We start from the raw sequence: 16,023 nt of genomic DNA on the forward strand, positions 1-16,023 counted from the left end.
GTTGTAAAAGGGACTTTGTTTCCACAAGTGAGTGCACCGAGCCTTGCAGTATTGTCAGAGCTGCTGTTATAGAATTATTAATCAACACCTTCTGACCAATCATGATCCAGAATTCAACAGAGTTTGTGGTATTTTGTATAATCAAATTACAGAAAAAAATTATGTAAGGACAGGGACAAATGTTTAAGAATTCTTGGTTAAAAAAAAAGGCAGCCAATATGTTTCTAAAATAAATCTGCACAGCTGTGTATGTTCGCGGAAACAAAAGATTATTTAAATCTCTTTATTTTTGGAAGCATTTTATCGTATCAGTATTTTCTTTACAGAAGAGCTATGAGTGTTATATACCATCATAGACATATGATATACTGTGTTATATACAGTATCTCCCAAAAGTGAGTACACCCCTCACATTTTTGTAAATATTTGATTATATCTTTTCATGTGACAACACTGAAGAAATGACACTTTGCTACAATGTAAAGTAGTGAGTGTAAAGCTTGTATAACAGTGTAAATTTGCTGTCCCCTCAAAATAACTCAACACACAGCCATTAATGCCTAAACCGCTGGCAACAAAAGTGAGTACACCCCTAATGAAAATGTCCAAATTGGACCCAAAGTGTCAATATTTTATGTGGCCACCATTATTTTCCAGCACTGCCTTAACCCTCTTGGGCATGGAGTTCACCAGATCTTCACAGGTTGCCACTGGAGTCCTCTTCCACTCCTCCATGACAACATCATGGAGCAGGTGGATGTTAGAGACCTTGTACTCCTCCACCTTCCGTTTGAGGATGCCCCACAGATGCTCAATAGGGTTTAGGTCTGGAGACATGCTTGGCCAGTCCATCACCTTCACCCTCAGCTTCTTTAGCAAGGCAGTGGTCGTCTTGGAGGTGTGTTTGGGGGTCGTTATCATGCTGGAATTCTGCATACTGATCATGCTCTGCTTCAGTACGTCACAGTACACGTTTGCAATCGTGGTTCCCTCAATGAACTGTAGCTCCCCAGTGCCGGCAGCACTCATGCAGCCCCAGACCATGACACTCCCACCACCATGCTTGACTGTAGGCAAGACACACTTGTCTTTGTACTCCTCACCTGGTTGCCGCCAAACACACTTGACACCTTCTGAACCAAATAAGTTTATCTTGGTCTCATCAGACCACAGGACATGGTTCCAGTAATCCATGTCTTTAGTCTGCTTGTCTTCACTAAACTGTTTGTGGGCTTTCTTGTGCAACATCTTTAGAAGAGGCTTTCTTCTGGGACGACAGCCATGCAGACCAATTTGATGCAGTGTGCGGCATATGGTCTAAGCACTGACAGGCTGACCCCCACCCCTTCAACCTCTGCAGCAATGCTGGCAGCACTCATACGTCTATTTCCCAAAGACAACCTCTGGACATGATGCTGAGCACTCAACTTCTTTGGTCGACCACGGCGAGGCCTGTTCTGAGTGGAACCTGTCCTGTTAAACCGCTGTATGGTCTTGACCACCGTGCTGTAGCTCAGTGTCAGGGTCTTGGCAATCTTCTTATAGCCTAGGCCATATTCATGTAGAGCAACAATTCTTTTTTTCAGATCCTCAGAGAGTTCTTTGCCATGAGGTGCCATGTTGAACTTCCAGTGACCAGTATGAGGGAGTGTGAGAGCGATGACACCAAATTTAACACACCTGCTCCCCATTCACACCTGAGACCTTGTAACACTAACAAGTCACATGACACCGGGGAGGGAAAATGGCTAATTGGGCCCAATTTGGACATTTTCACTTAGGGGTGTACTCACTTTTGTTGCCAGCGGTTTAGACATTAATGGCTGTGTGTTGAGTTATTTTGAGGGGACAGCAAATTTACACTGTTACACAAGCTGTACACTCACTACTTTACATTGTAGCAAAGTGTCATTTCTTCAGTGTTGTCACATTAAAAGATATAATCAAATATTTACAAAAATGTGAGGGGTGTACTCACTTTTGGGAGATACTGTAGATAGATTGATAGATAGATAGATAGACAGACAGATAGATAATGTGTGTGTGTGTGTGGGGGGGGGGTGTTCAATGTACACATATTCCTTTGAGAAACAAAAATAATTTATTTAAATGTTGAATGTGTGTAGATGTTAAAGTAAGCAGTGTGATGTGTAGTAAGCACTCAAGTGTGATTGTTTTCCATCTTGTGTTAAGTAACAGTGTTATTTAACAGTTAACAAGAATAATTTCTTATTTAGAATTATCCTCTGTTGTCCGGTTGGCTTTTCTCTCTGTACGCTGGAGGGGCACTGCTCATGGTGAAAGCATTCATTGTATTGTCCCCCTGTATAAAAAATAAAATAAAAATATAAATAATTTTTAAAAAAAACAGTGTATTTATTCTCAGCTATTCTTGGTAATAGCCTAAAGAATAAAGGTATACATTTACTGACATTTACTGACATTATAGGTGTACATTTACGGACATCTCATCTGTACAGCTCATCTTTTACTCACCACAACTGACCTCATTTATCGTCCGGGAGACAAACTAAAGAATTCATTTGCAAATTGTTCATAAGCGTATAAAAACATTAATTTCCTACATATCACTCCTGAGTTTGTGTAAATCAGTGGTTCTCAACCTGATGGTGCGGAGAGATCAGAAGCGGGGTGCAAATTTTTGTCAAGAAAAAAACAGACGGCATCATTTGGGTATTTGGTGTATTTTATTGCTTTTCAAATAGAATGTGCATAAATGAAAAACCCCACGTTCCCTCTACTTCTGTATTTTCTTTTTGCTGGGGTGAGGCAGAGCTTAGCCTGCCTTTTATCTAGCTGTCAGTGCAGACCAGTGTTGCCAACTTAGCAACATTTCAGACCCCTTTAGCGACTTATTTTGCAACAAATAAAAAGCGCCTAGCGACAAATCCAGTGACTTTTTGGACAAACCGTAGCAACTTTCCAAATGTCACCAGTACTGTCCTGCAAGCGTGAGATCTTGCTTTCCCGCTGCACTCTCACCTCTCTCTGCGTCTGCTTTGTTCAGTGAGAGTCTGAGAGCCGGAGATTTAACAATGTCATGGATAACGAGACTCACCCTCCCCTCCAATTTACATCATTCTTATGGGAATGTTTTTAGAATGCAAGACGAATGTAATGCGACATGTTTTACATGTAAAATAGTCCACGTTAATACAGCATAGTTCTCTTGTTCAAAGCAGTTATAGTGTTCAGAAACATTTTTGATCATTCATGTTCCATACCTGTCCATTATATAGTTTTATAAAAGTCATAAAAGTTATTTTAAAAATCCTAAAAGTTATGAAAAGTAATTAAATTAAAAAAGTACAAAAACACAAAAGTAAAAAAAAAATCCATCTATCTATCTATCTATCTATCAAAAACATATATATATATATACACACATGATAGGGGAGGCTTGGGTGGGCTTTAGTTACAAGAGGTTGAGAACCTCTGGTGTAAATTTACATAAAAGGATTCTCACCTATATGAACCTTGATCGGCTTCAAATCATGTAAACATTGTCGCTGAGTTAGTTCAATTATATATTCAGACAACGCTGTCAAGTGTGTGTCTATGGTAGTGAAATGGCTGAGCTGAATTACTGGAAGATTTAGCGCATGCACTGTAAAGAATAAACATTGACTTAACTTAAGATTTCAAGGCAATCTCTTTCAGCTCTCTGTGAGCTTTGTATTTTTTGTGGGCGTGGCTAAATGAAAACATACCAGGAACACACTTGGTAATTTACGGCTGATTGAGGTTTCGCAACATATGCACATGAGCAGCTAGAAAATCAGCTAAATATTTTTTGTTATGTTTCTCAAGAATGTTTTGTTCAGTTTGGGTAAAAACATTTACACAACTAGAATAAATTATGAATGATATTTCAGCCCTTCTCTTGCTTATTGAAATGTGATGTCTACACCACATTTCTTATGTAAATTATCCTACGAACAATTTACGAATTAATTAGTTAGGTCATGTCCAGGATGATAAATGAGGTCAGTTGAACATGAATGCTAACACTTTATTTAAAAAAAAAAAACCCAAAAATCTCAAACATGGTTTCCATGTAAATATGAATATGGACTATTCAGTGATGTGGAGCTTCATAACGATATCCTGCAGGTTTCTCTTACCAGTTGAGCGTGATGAGCTGGGAAGGAATTGACCACAGGAACACATCCCTCAGGGTTTGGAACCACATTGATGATGTTCAGCTATATGACACATACACAGAGCTTCATAGTTACACCATAGCAATATATACACATATTTAGAATCATTACAGCACTCCAAATTGTTCACTACAATTACAATACTGTAGATTGTTCTTCATCCTAGCTAAAGATAAAGGTAGCATTACTTAAGGTCACATTAGCACTGGTTGCTATCATAAACTCAGAATCCCAGAATTCCTCACAACCTCACAATATGGCCAAACCAGGTTCCATTTCCCATCAGCCACAGCCATTTCCTCGTTCAAGGTCACCACACTTCCAATGGTGCCATCACAACATCTGGAAACTCAGAAATTTTCCAATTTGGAAGCAGCTAGAGTGTTCACACAAACTCAGGTCAGAAATAAAATGAATATTCACTTTAAGCTGTCTACAAAAACTAGAATTAAAGAGTGGTTTGGTTAATGCTTGTTTTAATTTTTTAAAGTAGATGTGATTATTCACTTTTAATAACACCGAAAATAGCGTGAAAGATTTTCTGATTTCAAAAGTAAACAGAAATGCAAAAAAACAAAACCTGCTTATTAACATTAAATCATGCTGTTATTTCTTGTTCTTAATTTTCATTTTGAGCGCCACCATGTTTCAGTGATGTAACATGGCAGTTAGAAGAAGTCTAAGCTCTTAAAATACGTTGACTTTCAGAGTCGGAATTATAAGTCTGAAAGTCGGATCTTTCCTCCTGGGAGGTCAGAAATTTCCAAGTTCTGACTTGATCATGAACACAGTATAATTACACACACCTGGTCCCAGATGTCACACACTGCTATAAATAACCCAGAACTTTCCATCGGCCTTTTCATCTCATGTTTGCTTTCTCAATAACTCTGTGAATTGACTGACCAACACCTGTTTTTGACTACGTCCTTGTTTTATGATTTGGATTATCAACTCGTTGAAATAAAGTTCACCTGCACTTGAATCCGTCTCTACTGCCTGTCAGAAGACTTTGACTTCTGTGGATGCAGCAGGCCTGCCTAAACTGTGACAGGCGCTCACGATACAAGGCTGCCACATCAGCAAACAATAACAACAGCTAGCAAATAATCAATGTTTTGTAAAGTCAGCTAGCAAACCCCCTTCTTCTAGGATGAATCCACCCCTCATCTGCACCTGCTTATCATGCTTCAGTTCTCAAAGCCTGACTGGAAAAGTGTGCCGAAGATCTGGAATGGAAATGTAAACGCTTCTTGTTGCAACGCTCCATATGTTTCTCCAGGTAGGAGAGAACCTCACACAGTTTCAACCTGCTGACGGAGGAAGCGCTCAGCTCGGCTACTGCAGTATGGTAACAAGGAGGTTAGATGATTTCCACTATGCTTAAGATTCCTCAGCTGAACGCTGACATCATGCTAAAGTTTTACAGGAATTTTCACGCTTCCTGATGTCCTCACAGGTTCTTACAGGGTAACTTGATAAGAACTTTCTTCCTGTAATATGTGGGGATCTGAATCTATACCCACATTTTCTGCTTTTTCACAGTGTCTGTTGTTTATACTTAGAATATTGAACTGAAATGAAGTGATTATCTGTGGTGCCGGGTGTAACGTTTCAGAAGATGACAGCTGACCTTCTATTCCCGTGAAGGCTTTTTCAGCTGGTGGATTTAATTCATGTAAGATGTGGCTTGAGTGTTAAGACAGCTGAATTAGATTGGAGCTGATTTCTAACTAGTATTTTGTGAACAGACAACAGTAGGAGAAATTATTCATTGAGATATCAACTTGCAATCTCCTGAGAATAAAGCTGTGACACGCATGAAGATATTATATTTTTTACCTTTTTTAAAAGTACTTACCGTAGGTTCATTGGTGCAGGTGGCTTTGCAGGTGAAGGCTGATATTGCGATAGAGATGGCAAACTGGAGCAGAGAGAAAACCAGCAGAACGCCAATGATTCCACTGGTACGGCTCTGAAATAAAGATCCACCATCATCAAAATACACACATCAGAAAGTCCTGCCACTTAAAGTAACTTCTTTTTCTTTGTTTGTTTTTATCGCTATTTTCTGTACTAAAATATACACTTTCTAAAATAGAAAATATATTTGCATGTTTTTTGCTTTATTATGCTACAGATTTCTTTTATTCCTTGTATTGTTGATATTTTTTTGTATTTTTATTTGGCTATTTTTACCCTTGCACACCTCATGCTTAAATAAAAATAAATAAAGAAATCGTACCACTGCGATAACGTCATTACCGCACCCATAGAAGAGGCAGAATCTATGTGGCCCAATCACCAAATCCAGGGAAAGCATGATGATGGCAATTCCTGCAGCTATCGTGCTAAAAATATTTACCACCATAGCGCCCTTCACCTGAGAGAAAAACAGCAAATAAAATAAACTGATGTCAGAACCAAACCAACTGTCAATCAGCATCCATAAGAATTCGATAAAAAAAAAAAATTCTAATTGAAGCTACAAGAGCAAACTTTTAACATGAACGTTCAGAATTTTACTCAGCAATCGCCTTGCACACATTTCAGTCTGTACATTTTCATTGTCGATAGTAAATATTTTTTTCCCCTTAACACTAGAAAAGTAATCATAAAGTGATTTTTAGCAATGTACTTCATAAAACAAAAAAGTGGCTTCATTGATAGTGTGTATAAATCACCAAATTTGTATGAATTTTAATAAGCGAGAGTATTCAGGTTCATTTTCATGCTTTTTACCCAAATGTTAACCAATTGATACTGACTTATGAAAATTTTCTGCTAAAATCCAACATTATACATCCTAATGAAATCCTTATTAGAGTTCCTACAATTTTACATGGTACATTTTCTGGAATTTTGGTTTCATTTCATTATTTACTGTCATACTTGTACATTTAATATTCAATAAATGTTTTTTGTGACTTCTGTCTTGTGATATTGAAATGATTGATAGCATGCACATTCTTCATTTCTATGTGGCTTGTTTAAACACGACTACACAGCTAACATAATAGCAAGATTAATTAGCAAAGTAAATAAATGCAATAAAAGTGTAGATTCAAAGTGTAAATGAAATTCACTCAGCAAATATAGAAAAATTCTATATCTTATCTCTTAAGACAAATAGAAATGATGGATGAAAAGAAACGTGTGCATTTCCATGCTAAAAGAGTTGGGGGGGGGGGGGGTTGGGGGGAGGGTACGGTTGGTGTTTACATACCACACAGGCATTAAGCTTGTTGCTTGCTGAAACAGCCAGAGCGCCAGCAGTGATGTGCTGCAAGTGTTGAATATTTTTTGTTTTTGTTAAAAATGATACTGAATAATTTAATGTAATGATATATATTTATTTAAGTCAACAAAACTGAAAAACACTTACAAGCAGCGAGCCCCAGAATATGACTCCAGAGTACACGCTGATATTCTGAGGGTAGACCGCCATCACGATACCCAACAATATCGTCAGCAAACCAATCATTATTTGGACAGTCTAATAATAATAACAATAATAATAATAATAAAAACTTTTAAAATATCAAATTAACTTAATTTAGTTAACAGATTAACTTTTAACTTTTTAAACAAATACTATTTTCTGTATACTGTATATTTGCAAACAGTGTTCATGTTTAAAGAACAAATAAATGATCACACTCATTTATATCAATTAGCCAGAATATTATGACCAGTCACAGATGAAGTGAGTAACACTCATTGTAACAACAGCGCATGTCAGTGTGTGGAGATATATTAGACGGTAAGAGTACAGTCATGTGTTGGATGTGGGGCAGGGTGCTGGGCGGACTATTCGCAAGGGCAATTAAGGATATCCCATCCAGTCCAAACCATCAAGAGGGCTGAAAATTTGAATGATTAATGATGATTAGAAGGAATGTGTCACAACAGAGTGCTGCATATGAGGCTATATTTCTGCAGGACTGGTCAGAGTGCCCATGTTGACCCCTGTACACCATGAAAGCACCTACGATGGGCATCAGAACTGGACCTTGAAGCAATGGGAGAAGGTGGCCTGGTCTGGTGAGTCATGTTTTCTTTCACATCACGTGGATGTGATGGCATGGGAATGCACTGAGGGGAAAAGATGAGCCAGTGGACGGAATGTGATGATCTGGGCAGTGTTCTGCTGGGAATCCATGAGGTCCAGCATTCACATGGACGTCAATTTGACACGTGCCACCAACCTGAACATCACTGCAGACCAGCTACCACCCTTCATGGAAGTGGTATTCCCCATAGGATAATGCACCCTGCTGCAATATATACATTGTTTGGGAATGGTTTGAGGACCATGCTGAAGAGTTCGAGGTGCTATCATGGCCTCCAACATCCGAACCGCAGAGGCTCCACCTCTCAGCTTACAGGACTTAAAGGATCTGCTGCTAATGTCTTGGTGCCAGACACCACAGGACATCTTTAGAAGTCTTGTAGAGTCCATGTCTCAGCAAATTAGAGCTGTTTTCGTGGCACGCAGATGACCAACAGCATATCAGGCATGTGATCATAAAGTTGTAGCTCACTGGTGTAGATTTTATCCTATTTTTAAAAATATATATTTATATTTTCATGTTTATTATATCATTTCATTTAGCTTAAGAAAATATTATGTAAAGTACACATTAAGTAGTCTTAGAAGAAGATTATTAAAATATATTGTTTGTATTTTAAATTAATATTTAGTAATGTAATAAAATGTTTTATTAATGTATTCATTTCATTTAGGTAAAAAATATTTAAAATTTGTGTTAATTATCATTATTGTTGTTGTTTTGGTCACACTGGCTTCAGTTTTATTTTATTTTTTAGTACTTAGTTATATTTTCATATTTATTTCTCAATAATTCATATTTATTTCATTATTCCATATTAACCATATTCATGTTTATTTGCGTATTCATTAAAGAGGTTAAAAACATTTTATTAAGTAATTTAGTATGAAAAATACTAAGAAAAGCACAACCTTAAAGTCTAAAATGAATGTCTTTTAAATTAAGTGAATTATTGCACTCTCAATAAATAATGTAGGGGACTTTTTAATAACATATTTAGATTTTTTAGGGCAAATACGTAAGCCACACATTATTATTATTATTATTATTATTATTATTATTATTATTATTATTATTATTATTACTACTACTACTACTACTACTATCATTATTATTATTTTCTCTATGATGTAATTGTGTAACTTACTCCCAGCGCTTTGGGTTCTCCTTTCAGGAATTTCCGCAGTGGGCCGAGCATCTGAGGGGAATTTTGATCCGCTGTATTTGAGGCTGTTGATGAGGGAAGAACTTGAGTGACGATGGTGTAGCCACTTCCCACATTAGTGAGGGGTATAGGAGCGCTGGCCATCTTTAAAGCACGTCTGGGTTTTTAATCTGCGAACAAAAACAACTTTCACTATCGGCATGATGGAATAATGTGAGATGAAATTGGAGTACAAATGATGACATCACTACAGTTGTCACAATATTTACGCAAGGGAGGTTTAGGACATATGCAAGTGCAGTAAAAGACGTTTAATATAGGCAATATACAAACAGGCATAAACAGGGTAAGGCTAGAATCAAAATGAGAAACAAGGTCAATAACGAATCAAAATGAGAAACCAGAAACAAAGAACAACCACTTGGTAAAGAGATAAACTCAAGACTACGCAAAATTGCACAGAGACATGAGGGGTTTAAATGACAAACTTAATCATGGGTTAAACACGTAAATAATGTGACAGCTGAAAACAATGATGGCACACATTCAGAAAACAACCAATGACTACACAGGGGCGGAGACAGAACATGACCATAATAAAAGCACGTGTCCATCATAAACAAAACCACTGTCATTGACGACCGAAAAGTGTGCTCGCTATGCGCTTGCGCATCTGGCTCGTGCACGAGCATGAGCTTCGGTTTTCCGAGCACACTGCAATACTGCAGCGCTGAAGTACATTTTTTGACTCATAATTTATACTTTCACTTCAGGATCATTTCTCAGTATTTTGTCCATCCCTGAAAATAATAATTTCATTTACACCGAACTTGACATTTCAGGTAAATCTAAAAAGTAAAATGGTACACAAGTCAAAATATTTGCAAGGCAAAACCCCAAAAGGAAGCCATTTTAAAGCATTTTCAACCCTTAAACACTCCTTAAAGCAAACACTTATCTTGGTACATAGCTGTAAAAAAAAGAAAAAGAAATCAATCCTTTACCTCCCGTCCTTTTAGCAGTGCAGTCTCTCTCTTTTTCTATCTCTTCCTCTCTGTGCGTGTGTTTTTCTCTCGCTCTACTAAACGCTTTCGGTTCTTCTGTGTGCCTTTATCTGCAAGTCATCCTGTTTGTCGGATAGGATGTTTCCAGTTCTAGTGACATAGATTTCCTGCCTCGAGTCTAAGACGAGAATGAAAAAAAAATCACGCACAAAGCTGTTGTGCAAGCAGATGTGATGTCTGAACATTAAACAGAGCTCCAGAGAGCAGTGGAGCACAGCCTGCTGTTGTTTTTGTTGCACTTCACAGAGCTGAAGTATTCCCAGCAGGACGAAATTAATATGATCAGCTCTGCCTAGAAACCTGACCTGGAGTAACCTTTAAACAAACAGTAACAGCAACCATAAATATAGCTGCAAGCAGCGATTTGTGGGCATAAGCACCAAGGGTGCAGCAATGCCTGTTTCATCAGCAAGTGTTAGCATGTGGATATTATTATGTCACATCACTGAACATACATGTGCAGTGGAATTTTGTGACCCTTCCGGATTGTACAATGTGAAATGTTAATTAATCACTACACCTTTGCAACAGAGTCTAAGTTATATAAAAATTCCTTCAGAGTTTAGCATCGTGAAAATCTTGACATCATGCTGATCAAATTTGTTTGAGGATAAACTTTGATAAATCATCTAGGAGGAGAATTAAAACACTGGTTTATAAGCCTCACTTCCTGTTGCCAGTTGGGGGTGCTATGACAATGAATCACTGTGTGTATGCGTATGTGATTGTGCCCCATCATTGTACATCAATGTAAACTTTGAGCAACACAGCATGATGTAGATTTATGTCGCACTACATGTTTGTGTGGGTAACACGTTAACTGACTGCCTCGCCATGGCAACACCGTTTATGAAATCAAAAATTACTTGTCTAGTTGTCATTGTGGACCTCTTCTCATCATGCTGACCAAATTTGGTTTGAATCTGATGAATTCCCTAAGAGGATTATACATGTTTAGGATTATACAGGATTATAAATGTTTGATACCTGTCAAAATGCACAAAATCAAAAATGGCTGACTTCCTGTTTGGCAGAGTTAATGGATATGATTGTTAAAATTGTTTGTCTTAAGAAGACCTGCATGCCTACCAAATTTGGTATATGTATATAAAACTTATTATTATTGTCATTATCATTGTTTTTTTTGTTTTTGGTATGGGAAGGGAACAACAACCAAACACAAAATAATTCAACAAATATTTATGTTAGAATAATCATGTTTTTATACTATTGTCTCTGCTACAAATGGACGATTGAACTTTGTTTCTAGCACCGTCCGTTCATATGCTATGAGTGGGGTTAATTGAAAAGCATGACAAATTAGTGCCGACAAAGTTAATACAGAACAATTCTATGTTGTATAAAATAAATATATTTTCTAGCCAACTGACATATCAAATAATATAATGTTGGATTCTGTAATTTGCACACACAGCTCACTTGTGGTGAAAAAATTACTCATATACCCTGATAACGCTCTGACTTAAGCACACAGGTGAATCATTCAGAAACTTGACTGGAGACTGTTGCTAGTGAATATGGTAATTTGGCCAGAAGTACACATTGATTGACCTTGATCCTATATTATATATACAGTACACAGTGTGTAAAATTAAGAACCTTTAAAACCTACATGTTTATATAGAGGAGGTGAAAATTGCAGTAGTACACAAAGTGTTGATAAATATCCCGTTTCTCAAAAATCGTTATCGTATGTTGCAGTTTTTACTTCCGCTAACTCACTGAGCTCATGGCGTCATCATGGGATTTTGGTCATTACATATCAAATCCTTTAATGGAGCAATAACAGGATACCATTGTCTGTGTTTGTTTAGTGCTTCGATCAAATGAACTGTTTTCATATTTAGATTTAAACTGGCTAAAAATATATTAACCCTACCACTATTCCCTAGAAACAATAGAAAACATTTAAAAAATGGAGCTGCTGGAAGATGAAGACATTTTCTTTCACAAATTATTTCTCACCAACAATTTGCTGAACATTCTGTAACTTTATTCCATTCCAGAGCCAGACACCCTGTGGAACTTTCTGGAAAGATTCACTTTGTTCAGAAAGATCAGAAAAGTTCGCTGAACACGTGATCAGAATCTATTATAAAGCTGGCACTTACAGCGCTGCTGTGGATCAAAATGGGTCCTGCTGCACTTCATTATAATGCCTGAATGATTTTCTTTAAATAACAATGGAAAATCATTTTGAAAACCATGAAAAACATGCACAATAAACGTACAAGTTTTGATTTGGTTTAAATAATTAATTTCTGGATAACCAGGAGAGAAATGCAGCTCTGTGTGCAGCAGCATTATGAAAGCATATTTCTTTTGTTTGTACAGAAATATGGTACAAATGGCAGTGTTTAGGTTGGGTTAAAATGCAGCAGTACTGTACATCTTCCGCTAGTATCATGTTTATGAACTTGGTATTTCTTCTGCAACCTGATGGACTGTGAAGTAATTTCTGATTTTCTTCTGAATAAAGATGCAAGCAGGCACCTGCATCTTTATCGTATATGGAGTTCATGGGGTGCCAAAACAAAAAACAAAAGATTTAATTTGTCTTGTTTTGTTGTTTTCTTGTTGGCTTTTTATCACACAGAATGTGTACACACTTCACTCATCTGTGCGTTACCTCTGACTGCCTGGTTGGCAAACGTTGCAAACGTTGCTTAAAAAATAGAGAGATGTGAAGATTACACAGGAACTTCATTTATATGCTAATTTGTTACCCATATATAGCTTTATTTGAGGAACTATGAGTGTTACCCATATTGCACTGTGGGCAAATGCTAAACAAAGGCAGTTTTTGACATTTACATTTACATTTATTCAGTTAACAGACGCTTTTTTCCAAAGTGACTTACAAACGATGACAGTAAGCTTGCACTCATTTGGCTTGTTTAGATATAAAAGCTTTGAAGTACCTCTCTGCTCCCATCCTGTCATTGCTTTGTTATGCTACTGTTTTTAACTGTTTTGTGTTAAACAATGATGAGGTTGTCTATTTAAACCCCACTGTCTCATTGTATCTTTGGACTGTTTCAAAATGAAAGTTCCAACTGAACAGTGGGTGTTGATTAATTTTTTATTAATTTTTGAGATCAGTGCAGCTGCAAACCACCGCTTTATATTAATGCACTCATTCTAATATGTTGTCATTTCTGTACAAGCCACTCAGTCACATGGACTTGTTTGGTGAACACTCCACATAAATGTATTTTAAAAATATGTGATTGAACGATTGATACAGTGATACAGAGTTTTTTGTAAGGAAATGTGTATATCTAAAAATTATGGAAGAAGTCTTGTGTCAGCAATTTGTCAGAGCTAAAGCTGTTTTTGTTTTGTTTTTGTTTTTTTGCTGGCATCTTTAGGGCAGATGAGTTTACACTTTGTGTTTTTTGGTAACATGACAAGCTGCAAGGTTTTTTTTTTTTTTTTTGTCTTGTTAACTTCAATTGAAAGAAACAGACAGGCTGGTGAGAGAACGACTGTTTAAGTGATAACAGGAACTAACATGCAACACCCATGAAGCAACATTAAACTATAACTATAGATGGATTAAAAGTATGGTTATTTGTTCTCTAATACATATTAAAATATTTAATTGTTGGCAAAATGCTGTGGAATAAGAGGAATGAAACACTTTGCGAGGTGCTGTTATACGAAAATAATCAACCGTGGTAGTAAAGCATAAGCAAAAATGAAACTCTGGGTTTTGTTTTGTCTTGTTTTGTTTTTGTTGTTGCTGTTGTTGTTTAGCAGTCATGTGTGCTTTACATGATTAAATTACATGTATTGAGTGTTTCAATCAGACCATTAGGCATGTGGTAAAGTAACTATTACCGATATAATATAATTATAAATATAATATAACAATATTTAATAGCAGAACACAATCCTGGACATGAATTAGATGCTAAGAAATGAGTGAGTATAAATAAATTAAATTTTATTATTGTTGTTTTAAGGGACATATACAACAAACTGAGTGAAACTTTTCGATTTTTAAGAGCTCAAAAAAGAACATTGATATTAATGCATGTGTAATCCTAAAAAGATTTTTCCCCATTTCCCAAAGTTGTTGGAAAGTTTTCAGATTCCCACTTGGTAATGAATGTAGCATTACAGTTAACTTTATTTACTTTCTACACGTGTGTTTTGTTATGGTTTATGTATTGTCTCCACTAGAGATGTAACGGTTTGAAAATTTCATTTCACAGATTATTGTGACGAAAACTATCACAGTTATCCGTATTATCACGTTATTGTTAAAATGTGCTGAAAATGTACAAAAAGTACTGATACACACACTGAAATCATTTAAACAGGTTTATATTTGACTATAAAGTGATGGATGGTTGTCACTATGCTCACTGTGATAGTCGGTGTTCCCGGTGTTACACGGTGTTCGGCCGCACACCGATTACATCACTTGCCCACCGTGGCACCGTCCCCACTGTCATTTTGCTTTTTTATAGTAATAAAATCATTTAGTTCAGTTAGAGTTCACTGACGGAAGGCAGTGACAATGCTCGGGATAATTTCCAACCTTCCAAGAGGTTTTGTGACTGTAAGACATTCTCCTCAAATGCTATTGAACTTTAAAGTATGGTATATTTTGTGTATGAGTCCATTCTGTAGTGAAATACATGCCAAGTTTTACACATGATTTTATAGTTTATTTTATTAAATATCAAAAATCTATAAGGTGTGCATCATAGCTGACACCTACATGAACACTTCACAGTTGGTTTTATGACTGTAAGTTCTTCTCTTCAAATGCTATTGAAATTAGAAACGTGTACACCAATGTCATATGTAACTTTAGAGACGGTCCCTTAATTTGCAAATATCAAACCTTCAATGTCAAGCCAATTTTATGACAGTCTTTCCCCACTCGCTTTTAAATAGCTTTTTAATTTCACACTCGCTTTCAAAGTAGAGGCAATTTGGGGGTGGAAATTGTTTTAATGGTGGTTTCATTATTATTCTGAATGAAAAACACAACAGTAACAAAACAATACAATGACAAACTTGCTTATATTAAACCAGATCTTCAGCCATCGTCTTGTCAGTCAGCTCGTCTCACTTTCTTCAAGCGATAAGTGTAATCTGCCTTCTGCTGATCTCTGACTCATTCGGTTCATGCTGAATTGAGCAGACTTGTTCAGTTTTTAACTATAGTGTCTTTTTTCACGCTCAAAAAACAACGGTGCATGCTACGCCTGTGTCAGACTCATGCTGGGTGTGTGGACAACATTTACCGTGAGTTTTACGAATCACGTTAATCGCGTACGGTTTTAATAATAATAAAATGTGACATGGTAATACTAACCGTCGGGGAATTTTATCATGGTTTATCGTGAAACCGGTAACCGTTTCATCCCTAGTCTCCATCCCTGATACGTTATTGGATGTCTCCCTCACATGTCATTATTATTCACAGCTGTTTATGTTTTACCTTTGATTTAGTTAAGTATTTAAACCCCTCGTGTGTCTTTTGTTCAGTGCAAAGT

General features: G+C 36.7%; 1 protein-coding gene across 3 annotated transcripts; it reads right to left on the minus strand.

Moving 5' to 3' along the window:
• Positions 1–255: 255 nt before the first annotated feature.
• Positions 256–11,024, minus strand: LOC128615273 (membrane-spanning 4-domains subfamily A member 4A-like). 3 transcript variants are annotated; one of them, XM_053637214.1, is made up of 9 exons: positions 11,007–11,024; positions 10,427–10,604; positions 9,405–9,592; positions 7,570–7,680; positions 7,411–7,467; positions 6,430–6,567; positions 6,046–6,159; positions 4,146–4,226; positions 256–2,323 (listed from the first exon to the last, which is right to left on the minus strand). In XM_053637214.1, the coding sequence occupies exons 3-9, from the start codon at positions 9,564–9,566 to the stop codon at positions 2,240–2,242; spliced, it is 747 nt and encodes a 248-aa protein (XP_053493189.1). In that variant the 5' UTR covers positions 9,567–9,592; positions 10,427–10,604; positions 11,007–11,024; the 3' UTR covers positions 256–2,239. The 3 variants fall into 3 exon arrangements, with proteins under 3 accessions (XP_053493189.1, XP_053493190.1, XP_053493188.1); XM_053637215.1 differs by lacking the exon at positions 11,007–11,024 and having other exon boundaries at positions 7,570–7,614; positions 10,427–10,971; XM_053637213.1 differs by lacking the exon at positions 11,007–11,024 and having other exon boundaries at positions 10,427–10,970.
• Between the last annotated feature and the right edge of the window lie 4,999 nt (positions 11,025–16,023).

Source organism: Ictalurus furcatus, chromosome 12, assembly GCF_023375685.1.
Source record: "Ictalurus furcatus strain D&B chromosome 12, Billie_1.0, whole genome shotgun sequence".
Lineage (NCBI taxonomy): Eukaryota > Metazoa > Chordata > Actinopteri > Siluriformes > Ictaluridae > Ictalurus > Ictalurus furcatus.